Genomic DNA, 18040 nt, shown 5'->3' on the forward strand with positions numbered 1-18040 from the left:
AGTAAAGAACTCCAGAGTTAAAACGTGATAATTTCTGGACAAATAAGTTGGCTCAGCTCCTTAATAGAAAAGCTGACTCACTGCCAATTTAGCCCTGGAATCTGAGACATTAAAATAATAATTTCAAGGAACTAGGTTTCCTAGCAAGCTGGCTGAAATCACTTAGAGGATTAGCTTTTTACCCCTGGAATTTAAATCAGGGGATTTTGTGAGTGAAAGACAGTCTGTCATCCTTGTTTTAACATACAAGGCAACACCAAAAGCTTGACTGAAGATACTGCCTCCAATTTTTTTTTTTAAGGTTACGGAGTAGCGTGGGTACATTGTGAAGAGGGAAGTCACACAGCCTCGATGTCAGCAAATATTCAATCTTACTTCTGTTAATAACGAGGCTGTTCGCTACATGACTACATTTCTTTGATCACTTTGGGGTGGAGGGAATTGGGGAGAGATATTTGATCAGACTCCTTCTTCATACTCGATCACATTTCTCTGGTTTTGTTCTGATTGGAGGTGGGCAGCTCATAAACTCCAGCTGTAAAAAAAATTCCTACTCTGGAAATTTTAACTCAGATAAAAACAGAATACTGGCTTCTATTAGTCTTTATTTTATATATAAAATTAAAATGGTCCACGGGCTCCTACCCTGTAAAATTAGGGTGGCCATTTGCTAACTTTATAGCTTATTACAAGAATGAGATTATAAGCTTAAAGCTCTCCAACTTTTCAGCACTACGTATTAGACTGGAGGGGTGAGGTTCTGATCTGAAGCACAGCTAGGTCCCTATATTTTTGCAGCCATTCATTCTACAGGTATTTATTAAACACTGGTAGCACGGTGGTTAAGTGGTCGGCTGCTAACCAAAAGGTTGGCGGTTCAAATCCACCAGCCACTCCTTGGAAACCCTATGGGGTAGTTCTACTCTGTCCTGTAAGGTCGCTACAAGTTGGAATTGACTCAATGACAACCGGTTTTGGTTTGGTATGTACATTCAAACTGTGGTGTTGGTGAAGAATATTGAATACACTGTGGACTGCCACAAGAACGAATAAATCAGACTTAGAATAAATACAACCAGAATGCTCCTTAGAAGCAAGGATGGCAAGACTTAGGTAGGTTTACTTTGGACACGTCATCAAGAAAGACCAATCACTAGAAAAAGGTATATAACATGTTGAATAAAGTAGAGGGTCAGCAAAAATGAGGGAAACCCTCAATGAGACAGATTAACACAAGTGCCACAACAATGGACCCAAACATACTAACATTCATGAAGATGGCACAGGACTGTGCAACATTTCATTCTGTTATACATAAGGTCACCATGAATTGGAACCAACTAGAAGCAACTAACAATAACAACAATATATGCCAAGTGGAGCCCCTGCAGTTAATGCACTTGGCTGCCAGCTGACAGGTTGGCAGTTCAAGTCCACCCAGAGGTGCCTCAGAAGAAAAGCCTGGTAATCTACATGTAAAAAATCAGCCATTGAAACTTCTATGGAGCACAGTTCTGTGACACACATGAGGTTGCCACGAGTCCAAATCGACTCAATGGCAACTGTTTTTGTTCTTATGTGCCAAGTACCACTCTAAGAAGAAAGCAGTAGACAAGGGAGCATATAGCCATCTTCATGGAACAGACAGCTATAATAAGGAAATTATCTTTCAAACAGTGATAAGAGCTATGGAGAAAAGTGAAGCAGAGTAACGAAGTTGGGGAGTGCTAGGTGGTGATGGGGGGTTAGGGGTGCTGCTATGTTATACAGGGTGATCAGGAAGTTTTCCTTGATAGCAGGGGACTTCTGAACAGGGACATGAAATGAAGGAGTGAGCCATGATCCCCCCTGAGAAAATGCCTGTGTGTGTCCTTTATTATAAACTTGAAGTCCAGCATAAACAAGATTAGCTGCGAAACCTCAGGGAAGTTAAACCTATAAACATGAAGGTTTTAAACAATACATTGAACCAGCTCTCAATTTACCTCAAAAGATCCTTAAACCCTGTTTAACCACTAAAATGTCCCACAATATCTCTTCACATAATGACTAAAGGGGAGTGTTTTGCAGTTACATTGTACAAACAACCCAAGTAGATAATTCAGGTAAAAATTTCCACTCTGAGGCCCTGATTATTGGACTTGGCAATGTGCATGTAGTTGGAAAAATGAGCTGGGGCTAGCTGATTTTGCTACTGGCCATGTCTGCACAGTAGAGAAGTTCCAAGGGAATTGGGTAGTTTCACAAGTTTTAGAACTGCAAGCCTTGAAGTTCTTCTTTTAATTAAAAGCAAAACAAAACAAAATAAGGCAAAAAATATAAGAACAGCAACATGCAGCAACAAAAACTCAAGTGCATCAGATAACGACTACATTTTTTCTTTTATTTGTGCTATATGGACACAATCATTAGTAACATCGACTGGCTTAAGTTCTTTTAATTTAGTCTATCTTTATAGTAATGGTAATAATAAATAATGATAGGAAATAAGCCAAATTTCAAAGACTAATATAGAAAAAAAACAAAAAGGGTAATAAACTCTTTAATCAATTTCTGCAAAACTATGTAACTGAAAATTTTCCAATGCTACAATGCTTCATAATAAAACTTTCAGATGCATCACAGTTACTATAACCAAAAAAGTAGCACATGTTTATTACATTTTATTGAGGCGCTCTGATTTATTTTATCTAAAACAAAAAAAATGTAAAATTGTGGATATGAGCTTTTGTATAGTATGGATATAGACAGTTTAAAGCATTTTATGTGTTATGAAATACATGCTATGGAGTCATGCCTGTAAAAGGATCAAAATAATTACTGGCTATAAAAGTAATTAAAATTAGCTAGCTTAAAGATTACTTCACTAATCCAAAAAAAAAAAAAAAAAAAAATGGGAGTTGGCATTTCCATCATTGAAAAGGTCCAGAGGGCTTAATGACATAAACTTTATAAAGAAACCTGTATTAGTTAAGATCTATTTAAAATTTTTAATCTTTGCAATTCAAAATATTTAAAAATAAGACTTAAAATTGTAATAAGGTTGTAAATTTGTCCAAAAAGCTTTAAAACCTTTGCGGTGACATGGTTGGGTTATAGTTCTTAAGCTGGCACATATTACCATAGACTGGAGTTTACAAAAAAGTCTGGAAACATAAGAATTGTCGTTGTTGTCATTGTTAGGTGCCATTGACTCAGTTCCGACTCATAGCAACACTGCACAACAGAACGAGACACTGGCCGGTCCTGCGCCATCCTCACAACTGTTGTTATACTTGAGCCCATTGTTGCAGCCACTGTGTCCAATCCATTTCCTTGAGGGTCTTCCTCTTTTTTGCAGACCCTCTACTTTACCAACCATGATGCCCTTCTCCAGGGACTGGTAACATGTCCAAAGTATGTGAGATGTTGTCTCACCATCCTTGCTTCTAAGAAGCATTCTGGTTGTACTTCTTCCAAGGCAGATTTGTTCATCTTTTTGGCAGCCCATGGTACATTCAATATTCTTCACCAACACCACAATTCGAAGGCGTCAATTCTTCTTCGGTCTTCCTTATTCCTTGTCCAGCTTTCACATGCATATGAGGTAACTGAAAATACCAGGGCTTGGGTCAGGCATACCTTAGTCCTCAAGGTGAAATCTTTGCTTTTCAACACTTTAAAGTGATCTTTTGCAGCCAATCTGCCCAATGCAATGTGTCTTTTGATTTCTTGGCTGCTGCTTCCACGGGTATTGACTGTGGATCCCAGTAAAATGAGATCCTTGACAACCTCACTCTTTTCTCAGTTCAAAATGATGTTGCTTATTAGTCTGGTTGTGAGGATTTTTGTTTTCTTTACGTTGAGGTGTAATCCATACTGAAGGCCGTGCGTGGTCTTTGATCTTCATCAGTAAGTGCTTCAAGTCCTCTTCACTTTCAGCAAGCAAGGTTGTGTTATCTGCATATCGCAGGTTGTTAAGGAGTCTTCCTCCAATCCTGATGCCCTGTTCTTCTTCATACAGTCCACATTCTCAGATTATTTGTTTGCCATACAGATTAAATAGGTATGGTGAAACGATACAACCCTGACAAACACCTTTTCCAACTTTAAACCATGCAGTGTCCCCTTGTTCTGTTTGAATGTGTGCCTGGTATTCTGTCAATTCCAGAGCCTTGTTCTTCACCGATGCCTTCAGTGCACCTTGGACTTCTTCCTTCAGTACCATTGGTTCCTGATCATACGTCACCTCCTGAAATGGCTGAACATTGACCAATTCCTTCAGTACCATTGGTTCCTGGTCATATGTTACCTCCTGAAATGGCTGAACATTGACCAATTCCTTCAGTATCATTGGTTCCTGGTCATATGTTACCTCCTGAAATGGCTGAACATTGACCAATTCCTTCAGTATCATTGGTTCCTGATCATACGTCACCTCCTGAAATGGCTGAACATTGACCAATTCCTTCAGTACCATTGGTTCCTGATCATACATCACCTCCTGAAATGGCTGAACATTGACCAATTCCTTCAGTACCATTGGTTCCTGGTCATATGTTACCTCCTGAAATGGCTGAACATTGACCAATTCGTTCAGTACCATTGGTTCCTGGTCATATGTTACCTCCTGAAATGGCTGAACATTGACCAATTCCTTCAGTATCATTGGTTCCTGGTCATATGTTACCTCCTGAAATGGCTGAACATTGACCAATTCCTTCAGTATCATTGGTTCCTGGTCATACGTCACCTCCTGAAATGGCTGAACATTGACCAATTCCTTCAGTATCATTGGTTCCTGGTCATATGTTACCTCCTGAAATGGCTGAACATTGACCAATACAATACTGTGTATTCCTTCCATCTTCTTTTGATGTTTCCTGCATCATTTAATATTTTCCCTGTAGAATCATTCAGTATTGCAACTCGAGGCTTGAAGGAGAATTATGCATGTTTATATAGTTTTTCAGGTAAACAAATGGGCCCACTGCTTTAAATTTGGAGGTACTTTACCCGAAAGGTGCTTGGAGGTTGCCAAGAAACAAATTGAGCATATCATTTGAAAATGTGGCTAACATTACATTTTCAAAAAAGTTCCCTGATTTTTGGGTTTGTCGTGTTTGCCCAAGAAGCCCTAGTGATACAGTGGTTAAAGCACTCATCTGCTAACCAAAGGGTCTGAGGTTCCAACCCACCAGGCATTCCACGGGAGAAAGATGTGGCAGTCTGCTTCCCTAAAGATTTACAGCCTTGGAAGCCCCTATGGGGCAGTTCTACTCTATCATACAGGGTCGCTGTGAGTCGGAATCGATTCAATAGCAGTGGGTTTGGTTTTTTGGGTATAACCACACCTGGCATCAGAATGGAGCCCTAGTGGCATAGTGGTTAAGAATTTGGCTGCTAACCAAAAAGTTGGCAGTTCAAATCCACCAGCTGCTCCTTGGAAACCCATAGGGGCAGTTCTACTTTTTCTTATAGGGTTGCTATGAGTTGGAATCAACTTGACGGCAATGGGTTTGGTTTGCTTTCAGGTTTGGCATCAGAATTACCTGAGAAACTTTTCAAGATAAATGTGCAAGACCCCACCCAAAGCTTACTGCATTAAAATCTGTGCATTTGTATTTTGAAAAAGCTCCATCGGTGTCTATGATCCAAACCTTTGGTTAACGTACACTGATTTAACCTAATTCCTTTGCTTTATGGATAAGGAAACTGAGGCCCAGAGAGGCTGAGAGACTGATTCAAAATGTTCAGTCTAAGTTTTCCGATTTTCAGAAAAAGACTGTAGAAAAACTGTCTTCTTCTACACTATTGTGCTGTATCACTCCACTACTGTTTATTCTTGAATTTCAACTCAAAAAGAAACAGGGTAAATGGACATGTACTTGGCCAAAGATAACTGGACCAAAGTAAAAAAGCTAGTGACTACAGGCAGCACAAACATAAAAATAACAACAACAACAAAAAAAGACCCATGCGTCTACCACATTAGCCTGGTTACTTCCTGCTTAAACAGCCAACAAGTCAAGTTAGTTTCAAATATTCCCACACAAATATCATTATTCCTATCAGTTTCCAGTTACAGCCCTGAAATGGATAATAATTTTGGTGTCTGTGGGTAAGGAAGGGAGAAGAAGAGAGTGATTTTTCTGGTTTTTTCCTTAAAATTCAGAAGGTTTAAAAAAAACAATGTTTCCAGTACCTCAATATGGAGAAAAGCCTGGTCTGCTTTTAACACGTTTGGCAGTACTTGAGAACATGTTTTTGGCTATTAGCCTGCCAAGCTGTTTAAGCTTATAGAAAGCCCACAAAGGGAACTTATATGATTAAGTTAGCTAAACACAAACATCTTCTCTGTATACTTTATTTCCTCCCTTCGCATTCACAAAGACATAGAACTTTAAAGAATTTCAGAACCAGGCAAAGGGGGGCAAGTTATTTATCACTTCAGCTACTTTCCCAAGGCTTGTATAAATAAGAACTGAGGCACCTCAATGAATTTATTCATATGATCCTTGCCATGAACAAAGCTAAGCATCAGAAAGCAGTTCAAAATTCCTATGAAGCACATGTATTTTCTTACAAGAAACATCTGGGATTCTCTAATGCAACCTCAGCCCTAGCTTTATCTTTCTAAAAATTATGTAACATGCGTCTACTTCAAGCACTGAACATACTTAAATTACATAGTCACAGAAGAATTTAAAATGTCATGTCTTTTTGACACACATTATAAAAAGCATTTCAACACTAGAGCACTCAGCAGTCTTCGTACACAAAAATCTAACAGTTCCCTAAACTGTTCGGAAGAAATATTTTAAAGCAAAACAAAATACCACAGTATCTAGCCCCTTTTCAGATCATAGTAAGGAACTTAGATTACCCATGCATGTAAATAACAGTTAAAAATAACAATTGCACTTATCAAGTTATGAGTTTCTTCAAAAGGTTATCATATTATTTGCTTGTCAGTGAAATAAAAGAAATAAAAAAAAAAGGCCCTCGGTGAAACTGTAACATGGTATAAATCAATGTACTATTATTAGACTGAAAGAATATAGTGTATGTTTGTGTGTGTGTGTGTGTGTGTGTGCGTGCGCACGTGTGCACAGAGAAGACGGCATTTTAACTAGGGCAGAGGAGCTGGCCAATATAGAAAAGGGTTTTAATAGGCTTTCTATTTCAACCACAGTTCCTGTGGGTTTTTTCTCTACAGCAATGGGCTGGGTGGGACGAGTGTCTGGCAGGCTGGGGTGCTCAGCTGGTAAAGCGACATAAACCTCACTTTCTAAGAAGGTTTGCTTAATTGAAAGACAGTTTCCAAGGATAAAGGGGATGAAAACGGAAGCTCTCACCATGGATTGGTGGGCACTTCTTCCTAGTATAGTGCTATATTAAACCTAACCCTACGCCTCCTAGATTTGCTCAAAAGCCTCAGTTAGTGGCAGTACTTTGGATTCAGGCAGTAACTTAACCTCCAGGATCTGAATGATGTCTACCGGTCTGGGTTAATTTCAGCTGTCTCTACAGGGGCTACATGAAACATGGCATTTACAAATTTGGATTATACAGAACTATTTATTACATGATGGAAGATTTCCAGAAATGCCTGAAGAGATGTTGGCATTTATGCAACTCAACTACTGTTCAACCCAAAGAAGCACTGTACTCTATAGGATGTTTTGGCCAGGATTGAAAGAGCCTATGTGAAAACACTTTAATTAGGACCATCTTAGCACCTCATCTATTGGATACCCTCTAGCTCCTGGTGGGCCAATAAGCCATCCTGGAAACAGAACTCCCAGGCCTATTCCCACTGTATTCGCTCCAAGTCCTGATAGTGTATATTTTCTTATTTCAGATTTAAGAAGTCAAATATATCTGGTAGCTATTAAAAAGATTTAAACTACCACAGTTGTAAAAGGTTTCACTGTTCAGTAGTTTCAAACCCACAAGGGGGGGCAGGTCTAGAGGGTTTGGTCATTGCCCCAAGTAGAATGGTGAAATTATTTCCTGGGCTCCCTCCCACCCCCCAGTTTTAAGACTATTCTTATTGACCTCTTTCTACCCTTTTAATGTGTTTTTAACACATTTTAATGGACCCCCCCAACATGAAATAGATGAATTTGAAGGAAAGACAGTGTATCAAACAACTGCCAGTGGCCTGCAAAGATAAATGTAGTGACAGATTCCTAAAGGTGGGGAAGAAAACTTGAAAACCTTGTTGTTTTGTGCCACCGAGTCGATTCCAACTCTTGTCAACCCTACAGGACGGAGTAGGACTGCCCCATAGGGTTTCCTAGACTGAAATCTTTATAGAAGCAGATTGCCAGGTCTTTTCTGCTATCAGATAACCTTTTCCCCTTTCTTCTTCAGGGAAATCCAAACTGCTATATACTTTTTTTTTTTAATTCCTTTATTGAAAAGTCTGCAGTCCGAGCTGAAAGCAAAGGGCCGTCATAGAAAACTTAATCTAATAATGTATCATATTAAGCGGTGGCTACTTTAAAAAAAAAAAAAAAAAACTTTATATTAGACTTTCAATTTTTTTGGAAAGGCAACAAAAAGGGGAAAAAGGTGGTTATAAAAACATCACAGGAAACCAAATAGCCTTTATTTAAATTAAAAGCAATCACAGCCTGATTCTTGGAACACACTTGGAAATGCTTTTTGGGCATGCAGCTGCTACACGCCGCCCATATTGTGTGTAATTGGAAACATTTCAAACAGAATTGTTACCAAAGTCAGAGACCATAATTGCAAGCTGTGGGATCTGTGCCCCAAGATAAAAGAAGGGCAGCTGAGTGAGAGTGTACTACATGGAAAAGTGTACTTACGGTCTGTATTTGACTGCAATATTTTCACTGTATTATTGACAACTCTTTCTTTCCAGAGACTCGGTGAGGAAAGACGGCAATACAGAGACACATACACAAAGCAAAAGCTGGTGGATGCTATCAATCAACACTTGGGGCAAAAGTCTTAGAAAGGAGGACATGGCTTCAGTACCAGAACAACTGAAATAACACAGCCCTAACTTTTTTTTTTTCCTTCTTTTTTTGAAGTGTAATCCACTAGAAATGAAAGGCATGTGCCCCAAGAGTTTATCCCAAATCTACCAGTGAGAGAAATACAACTGCGGTTTAATTGGTCAGTTGTTTTTTAAGATTACTCAGAACCCAACTTAAGGAGGGGGGGAGAAAAACTTGTAAAGGTAAATGACAGCTGCTTGCTAGTTTATAGCTCTAAGTTTTAAAATGTTTACATTGGCTTCTGCCTTCCTAATGTTTTTATTTCAAAATTTAAAATCTCTCTTTATAGGAAAATGAACTTGGAAAGGTCTACGTAATCGGTTCAGGCTGGGCAACTGTCTTAGAGAGCCCCTTCAAAAGTGACCCAAATGCATTTAGAGTTTAGTCTAAATAAACACACAAAACAGAGACACAGGAAGAGTTATTGCATTTCCCTTGAGCAGCTTGATCTCCCCGAGTAACTGGAAATCATCTTTGCCAGTGGACCACAGCTCAGGAACGGTTCCTGGAAAAATCATGTCATTTCGGCACAGAGGAAAGTGATCCAATTATTCTTTCATATCTCTATGCCAGAAGTGTCATGACATCAGTGTGCTCCAACTTGTAAAGCCTGTCTCTTCCTGCCATCTCTCCTTCAGGAGAGAGGAGAAGGGGGAAACAAAGGCCTATGCAAGGCCCTGTGCAGTTTCCAGGCAGGCCTTTTCCACTGCTCCAGTATGTTCACCAATACACATGTATTACTAACCTCCTGACTTCAGTTCTGCACAGTCATAAACAAGACGGTGTAGTTACTGGGGGAGCTGAGGCGCTACACTCGTGTGTGCACAGACATGGAGAAGTCCAGAAGCTGGGGGGCGCTGCAGTTTCCTCGATGCCATCTTGGTCCGTTGGCATTCTATTCTGGAGCGCTGGCTCCATGTGGTGCCTGAGGTTTCGAGGAACTGGAACAAGTGTGGAACTTGGCACTGGCGTTATTTTACTTTCCTCTCCCAACTCATTGGCTCACGCCAACCTTCCAAAGCTATTACGGAAATATGTTACAGTATACAATACGTGACCAGAAGAAAAGGAAGTTATGGGCCCTTAAAACACCAAGCAACTAGCCAACAGACCAACCAGGAAACAGGACTCATTCACTTTCTTAACTCCTCTTTATTATGGAATAATTACACACAGATTTAAGCAATTTGAATATTTCCACACTAATAAGAGTTAAACAATTGATATTGTTTTACATAAAATGGGAAGAAACAGAGTTATTTCTCCAAGGGGGAGAAGTCTATCCTGGTCAAGTGACATCCTGAACATTTCTATGCATGGATGAGAATAGACTTTTTAAATAATGTCCCTTCTTTAAAGGGAAAACTGATTCTTTATAAATTACTTGAACTAGGAAATTAACTGCAGTAACTAGAATACCAGTAATGATAATCACTTCAGAAAATCACTTTCCATAATGTTAAACAACTCAAAATATAGGTATAGACCATTAAAAGGGTTATTTGGTTACTGGAAAATGTTTTTTTTTTTTAATTTTAAAATTTTTGTTCCATTTCATAAGTATTACGAACAGTCATTTAACTCTCTGCATTTTCTTGTCAAGTAATTATAAAAGGTTTTACAGAAATTACCTTATGATGTTACTTTTTAAATGTATATTTCAGTTTACTTTTTAAAATCCTTAATGAAAGAAACTCCTGATTTTAAGTTTTTTTTCCCCTTTCAGAGTTATCACTGGATAGAATATTAGGAGCAACCACGCTTTTACCCACATCTGACTCTAAACTTAATAAAAATAGTTCAGCTATTAACACCATAAGGGCTCCCCCTTCCAGCTGATATCAGATTGTATTTGGGTGACCTAAGCTGACTCATTGCAACCCCCTTTATTACAGAGACAAATGGTAGCTCCATAGATCTTGATTATAAAAACATGATAAACTTTTTAAGCTGCACTGGTATTGCTGGCAGAACTGACTGAATCTGTCAACTTTAGTAAAATATATCACTTTTCTTTTTTAAAAACCTATGAACCAACAGGTTTAAAAATAAAGATTTACTCAGTGATAAATCACCAATTAATACCAAATTAAGGATGGGAAAACTAATTTACTAAACCCATTCACTCACTTCAATATATCTACCTCTATGTACCATCCAGTTTTTTTCTTTTTTGAGGTTTATTCACAAGAAGAAGTCACTATGTTAGTCCCAAGTTATTAAACTTAGTGATTTTTTAGTTCATCAGCAAGTGTGCTAACCTTTAACTGCAGGTAATATCCATTTATTTCTAGCACCTTTTAGTTTTAATATGTAGAGCATATGCACTGTTAACCTTTAAATCCTTTGTATAAACATTTCTGGAAGAGCTTGTAGAATATCTCCTGTGTTTCCTAACTCGCCGCTTGATGGCATTTAGAAACCCTCTGGTACCAGCAGAGTGCTGTATTTTGCTTTCTTCAGGCTCCAGCTGGGCTACAATGACAGATTCCTGTTCCAGGCCAAGCCCAACCATCTAGGCTGGGACCACATTGGAAGCAAACTGAACTGGGCCCCACCAGACAGCAAGATAAATGGCTGCTGTTTAAGTTTAAAATCCCCTGGTGGGAGTAAATATTGTTCAAGAGAAAAAAGCCTTGACAAATATTGCGTCATCCTTTCAGAGCTGTCTTGATTAAAGCAGAATCTTTGGATTAAGTTGGTGCTCAACTCGCGATGTATCTATCTTGCTGTCATGGGATTTTTTTTTTTTTTTTTTTCCCTTACTAGGGTCTGAAAGCAGACATGTTGTTGGGGATGGCCAAACAAGGCTGCCGCCTCCCAAGGGGCTCAAGTCCACTCCTGATAATAGAAGGCGGCTGAACACTGACACTTCACTGAGGATAATGGAGACAGCAAAGGCTTAGTGGGAAAAGGCCAGTTGTCACCTAAGTGACAAGCAACAGCTGAGCTCACACATCTGGAGCCTGACTAGGGCAAACATTCAGCAGCCCTCACCCTGCTACACCTTGGGCCCATCTGCAGGGGCAGATGGACGTTCCCTTTGCTCCAAAAGTACACTTAAAAAAATCTGATGGTGAACCATGTCCATTACATAACATCAGTGGCAGACACAGCCCTCTGAAGTCCTGCCTAAAATATGGCAGCAGATAAAACTGTACACATGCAGAGATACAACTGCATTAAGTATAATCTGTCCTTCATAGAATCCACTCTAAGAAGCTCATATATATGCATGCTTTTTATAGCACAGATGCATGTGAACTCCTCAGGAAAGACAAGATCTTTCCGCGTTCTTTTCCTTTAGGCCGGTTCCCATAGTGTGTTCCTTATCTTTTTCATGGCTGCAGTTCTGCTTCTAAAAATCAGCAACCAAACGTGTCTGCCTTGTGATTCTGAATTCTCCTTAGGCAAGCTGGAACTCAGCGTGGTGCCGGCCGCCCTCTGCCGCCCCTCCTACCCCCTTCTTCAGCCCCCTGAAGACAATCTGTGGACAATTTTCCTAAAGTCCCCAAAATAACACGGCTCTGCCAATAATTACTGGCGATGCCGTTTGTTTTCTTAGAGGGCAAAGAAAATATAACAGCTTTCTGCTGCATCCTGAGTCCCGGTCCTACTAATTATTAACATGCCTAGTTTTTTTTTTAACTTTTTCTGCCTACAGGGAAGAAGACGCTCCCATTCTTTTCCATGTACGTGCTTCATTCAGAAAACAGCAGTGCCAAGAGGGGAGAAAAAGCCGATGCAGAACGCCTGCAGAAAAGCAACGGGCCCTCTGTCCAGAGCGTTAGGATGGAGTCAGGATCCTCCCTCTGGACGCCAGTAGGTGACAGGCGATCCTAAGCGGCGAAGACAGGCTAACGTACCCTCACCTCCTCGCGCCCCGCATCGCCCCCAACTCTCGGGCCACCGAACGGGCTTTCACGCAGGAGAGAATCAGGGACGAGTTGGATGTGATGCAGCACAGAGGAGCCATGCGAGCAGCCTATGTGAAGCCCTCTTGGTGCTGCAGCGCAGTATCTGCCTGTCTACACTGCCCAATAAAGCGATTATGTCCTTCTCCCTTATTTTCTGCTACAATGACCCAGTCTGGAGAGGTGTCACAGGCCCACCGGGTGACACCGAGGAGCCCCGGCCCTTCCCCTGCGGCGCTCAAACCCCACCGCCTTGCCCGCAGCCCACTCTGCAGAGTCCTCTCGGAGCCGAGCTGCCACTCACCCCGGGCGAGGAAGGGAGAACTCCGCTGGACGGTCCTCCTGCGCGGCGGCGGGTCTGCGAAACTGCTGTCGCGGCGTCAGAGGTGGGCGAAGGTGGGCAGAGCGCGACCCATGGAGAGCCCAGAAAGTCGCGGTGCCGCTTTGCGGCGCGTTGCCGGCGCCTTTCGGGGAAGTCAGCGCAGGCGCCGAGAGGCTGGCATGTCTTGGGGCGCGCTGTCGGGCGGCTGCAGCCGCGGGAGCCGGCGCTCGCAGCGGGCTGCAGGCTGAGTGCGCTCGGGCTCAGAGCCCCGCGCCGCGGCGCCGCCGTGCACCCCGCCCTCGGCCGCCGAGGCGAGGCGGGAGCGAAAACGCGGAGCGCGGACGCCGGGCCGCGGGATCGAGGCCAACGCCGCCGCCCACGCGCGCCCCAGCTCGGCCCCGAAAAGCGAGGTCGGTGGAGGATGCGGACGGCACACAGCCGCGGGGCGGCTGCAGGACGTGCTTGCAGGCGGCGAGCTGTGCAGGGGTCCCGAGCGCAGTCGGCGGGACTGGGCTGGAGGCGGGTTATGTGCTAGTCGAAGTTCACCCAGGCGCGACCCAGGTTCTCAAGTGCAGCTCCGTCGTCGCCTCTGCCCCGCCTCCTTTTTAAACCAATACTGATGGATTGAAGGGAAGGCAGAAGTGGTAAAAAAGAGAAGCCCAATTTCCTCTGATCAAACGTTTCGGGGGTTGCCTATTTGGGTTCCTTTTCCTTTGGGGGGTGTGTGGGGGTGTGTGTTGGGGGAGGCTTAATTAAAATCTTAGATTTCTTCCTGCTTGCCTCGCCCGGCTGGAGACTCACCTTGGATTCAGTCCTATCTAGCGTAATCCCACGAACTGGTCTCCACTTGAGAGCAAAGGCGTGATTATTTCAGGGCAAAAAAAAAAAAAATTTCAGGGCAAGAAACCAAAAATTCAGCCTCTACTTCACGTCCCTCGATGGCTATGGGCATCTCAAAGAAAACCTCGAAGTGTGGGGAGTACACAAGACAACCTCAGCCCACCCTAATGTCCAGGCCTGATCCAAGTTAGAATGTCACACTTAAAGCCGTGTTAAAAGTATTAATTTAACCATTAAAAATCATGATCATTTTTCATTGTCAAACTACTCTCCATGTTTTCACTCCTCCCAAGTCTCCAGGGCCGGCCTTCAGGACTATTTGCCCAAGTTAAACCTGCTGAGCTCCTTGAAAATTCTGCCCTGACGTTTCTGTGGCCTTAGAACCCTAGGAACCCGCCCCCTTCCGGTCCAGTGGAGTATCCCCCTTCCCTTTGAGTGAAGTATCACCCCGTGTGAGTACTATTCCCAAGATGTTGCAGAGGCCAGATCCAGACGGTAATCCCAATTTGGCAGCGGGCTGCTTTGACCTCTCACCCCTTCCCCAACCTCCTAAGATGCTGTATTATCTTCCAGGAAGATGATACAGGAGCGGGGTGATGATTTGTGCAGTTTTTGTCTCTTTAAGAAAAATCAAAACGGCCTGTTTCAGAATTTCTCAGAGCACCAAGACTCATCAGTTTTCCCTGGGAGCCCAGCAAGGGAATACTCAGCAGAAATGGAGCTGATGAAAGAAATAACATCTGAAGGCAAAAGGAGGAGAAAACGGTCCAAATCTGGGGAAATGTTTGGCTTAGGCCCTGTGTTCTGGACTTCCAAGTCTGACTCACATCTCCCTGAACTATAGAAACTCTCTCTGCTCCAGTTGTATCAGCTGAGTTATATGATCCTCTCAGCACAGATCACTCAGCAAAGAAGGCTGTTGCTTTCTAAATAACTGCATTTGCAGGTGAAGTTTGTAACTGTTGGGAATCTGAGGAGTAACAACCTGCGCTGCTTGCTCCTTAGCATCTCATTGGAGCTGGCCTTTTAAGTGTGACTGTTAATTTTGCCAGGGTTACAAATGCTTCTAGTAAGCTATAAACTTTTAGCTTCTCTCTAACCTTCAGAAGTCCAAGAAAAATGACAAAATGATTTACTTTACCCACAGAGGGTAGTGAAAATTCGTACTTTTAAGGGCAAACAGTCCCCTCTCTTTGTTAACACCCTTGAGTGCCTGTCTATTGTCTCAATCCAGACCTTCAAATGAAAGCAGTTTCCCAACAAGCTGCATGACAAGTGGAAGAGAATCAATGGAGGATGGAGTGGAACAGGTTCTCAATTAACTCTTACAGCAGTATCTTCATGAGAACGTCCTTTTCAGTGAGCCACTAGGCATTTATAGTGTGACTCAGCTGGGCAGGGCTGGATGTGGAGAAGCTCAGGGGGGAGATATTTATAGAGTCTGCACACAGCTCTCCTTATTAATGAGGAAAATGCAACTTTCTTACAGTAGGAAGTAAATCTGATATCAGAGGACTTATAGCTCCTTGGTGATTTCACAATGGTTTTATTGAGCATCTGAAAATAAGCAGTGGAAACCCTATGGATCACAACAATCAGATCTGCAACTGATCATGGGGATGGTACAGGGCTAGGTGCATGGGGTCTTCTGTTGTGCATGGGGTCTTCAAGAGTCGGACCAACTCAAGAGCAGCTAAAAACAATAGCAACAATGATAAATTGGCACTGTGGGGAATACACAGTTATTCCTCCAGGAGGCTTATTACCTCTTTGGAAGTGTGCCCGGGCAGCATCAATGCAAATGTGAACCACTGGTCTTTAACAAGGACTCTGATAAAATTTCTTTGGGTGGTACATGTGATGGTTTGAGATCAGAATCATCTGAATTCAAATCTTAGCCCGCCGTTTACCAGATACAGTCTAGAGTAGTGTAGTTACCCTCTTTTTTGTTTAGTTTCTTCTTCGTAAATGAGGATAATAATATCCCCCTCTGAGAGCTGTTGGGAGGACTGAATGTTAGGTGTGCAGAAAAGACCCAATTGGTGGAAACTTTGGGGCCTGCTTGTGAAATGCCAGTGTATAACGCATCCTCTCACTGCCACCCTTTCTCTGCACCAGCCTACGTGCAAAATCCTCTGAGTTATGAAACAACTAATTAATGTGGGGGAAAAGAAATCCTTTGGTGTGCACTATAGGTTTGCTTCTGTTTTTTTTGCACTATTAGTGTTATTTTTTTTTGTTTTTATAAGTCAGCATGGCACCATATTTTTCATAAATAAACCAATTCACTTTGGGAATGTCCACATTTATTTAAAACCCTGGATAACAAATGTACCCTTTTCTTTTAATGCTACCCAGCCAAGTGCCTCAAGTCTTCTTCACTTTCAGCAAGCAAGGTTGTGTCATTTGCATAACACAGGTTGTTAATGAGTCTTCCTCCAATCTTGATGCCCCATTCTTCTTCATATAGTCCAGCTTCTCGGATTATTTGCTCAGCATACAGATTGAATAGGTATGGTGAAAGAATACAACCCTGATGCACACCTTTCCTGACTTTAAACCAATCAGTATCCCCTTGTTCTGTCCGAACAACTGCCTCTTGATCTATGTAAAGGCTCCTCATGAGCACAATTAAGTGTTCTGGAATTCCCATTCTTGCAGTGTTATCCATAGTTTGTTATGATCCACACAGTCAAATGCCTTTGCATAATCAATAAAACACAGGTAAACATCCTTCTGGTATTCTCTGCTTTCAGCCAGGATCCATCTGTCATCAGCAATGATATCCCTGGTTCCATGTCCTCTTCTGAAACTGGCCTGTTGCTGTTGATATACTGCTGCAGCTGTTTTTGAATGATCTTCAGCAGAATTTTGCTTGCGTGTGATATTAATGATATTGTTCTATAATTTCCACATTCGGTTCGATCACCTTTCTTGGGAATAGACATAAATATGGATCTCTTCCAATCAGTTGGCCAGGAAGTTGTCTTCCATATTTCTTGGCATAGACGAGTGAGCACCTCCAGCGCTGCATCTGTTTGTTGAAACATCTCAATTGATATGAAGATCAAAGACCACAGCCTTCAGTATGGATTACACCTCAACATAAAGAAAACAAAAATCCTCACAGCTGGACCAATGAGCAACATGATGATAAACGGAGAAAAGATTGAAGTTGTCAAGGATTTCATTTTACTTGGATCCACAATCAACAGCCACGGAAGCAGCAGTCAAGAAATCAAAAGATGCATTGCATTGGGCAAATCTCCTGCAAAGGACCTCTTCAAAGTGTTGAAGAGAAAGATGTCACCCTGAAGACTAAGGTGCACCTGACCCAAGCCATGGTATTTTCAATTGCATCATATGCATGTGAAAGCTGGACAATGAATAAGGAAGACCGAAGAAGAGTTGACGCCTTTTAATTGTGGTGTTGGCGAAGAATATTGAATATACCATGGACTGCCAAAAGAATGAACAAATCTGTCTTAGAAGAAGTACAACCAGAATGCTCCTTAGAAGCAAGGTTGGCGAGACTGCGTCTTACATACTTTGGACATGTTGTCAGGAGGGATCAGTCCCTGGAGAAGGACATCATCCTTAGCAGAATAGAGGGTCAGTGGAAAAGAGGAAGACCCTCAATGAGCTGGATTGACACAGTGGCTGCAACAATGAGCTCAAGCATGATTACGATTGTAAGGATGGCACAGGACCAGGCAGTGTTTCATTCTGTGGCGCATAGGGTTGCTATGAGCCGGAACCAACTCGACGGCACCTAATAACAGCAACAACCAGCCAAGTCAGGCTATCAGTGCCTGTTGACTTACTGAATAGGACGTTCAGGTGAAGATGTAGAGTTCATATCAGTTTAGGCCACAAACCTGAGATTTAAAAAAGTGGAAACCTGATGGTGTTGGCAGAACCTGTTTGATTTGCAGGTCTGTTTGATTTCT

At 42.0% G+C, this 18040-nt stretch overlaps 2 protein-coding genes across 6 annotated transcripts in view; both read right to left on the reverse strand.

Annotated features, from left to right (window-relative positions):
• PRICKLE1 (prickle planar cell polarity protein 1) overlaps nucleotides 1-13531 on the reverse strand; it is a 117472-nt gene extending 103941 nt beyond the window's left edge. Inside the window, exon 1 of the mRNA XM_049882861.1 lies at nucleotides 13233-13531. The gene's annotated coding sequence lies outside the window, so the exon portion shown is untranslated. The remainder of the gene's footprint in view (nucleotides 1-13232) is intronic.
• LOC126075322 (probable serine/threonine-protein kinase kinX) lies at nucleotides 2985-6878 on the reverse strand. 5 transcript variants are annotated; one of them, XM_049882872.1, is made up of 2 exons: nucleotides 4733-6878; nucleotides 2985-4543 (listed from the first exon to the last, which is right to left on the reverse strand). In XM_049882872.1, the coding sequence occupies exons 1-2, from the start codon at nucleotides 4844-4846 to the stop codon at nucleotides 4013-4015; spliced, it is 645 nt and encodes a 214-aa protein (XP_049738829.1). In that variant the 5' UTR covers nucleotides 4847-6878; the 3' UTR covers nucleotides 2985-4012. The 5 variants fall into 5 exon arrangements, with proteins under 5 accessions (XP_049738829.1, XP_049738827.1, XP_049738828.1 ...); XM_049882870.1 differs by having other exon boundaries at nucleotides 2985-4669; XM_049882871.1 differs by having other exon boundaries at nucleotides 4670-6878.
• Nucleotides 13532-18040: the final 4509 nt, after the last annotated feature.

This window comes from Elephas maximus, chromosome 4, assembly GCF_024166365.1.
Source record: "Elephas maximus indicus isolate mEleMax1 chromosome 4, mEleMax1 primary haplotype, whole genome shotgun sequence".
NCBI classification, from domain to species: domain Eukaryota; kingdom Metazoa; phylum Chordata; class Mammalia; order Proboscidea; family Elephantidae; genus Elephas; species Elephas maximus.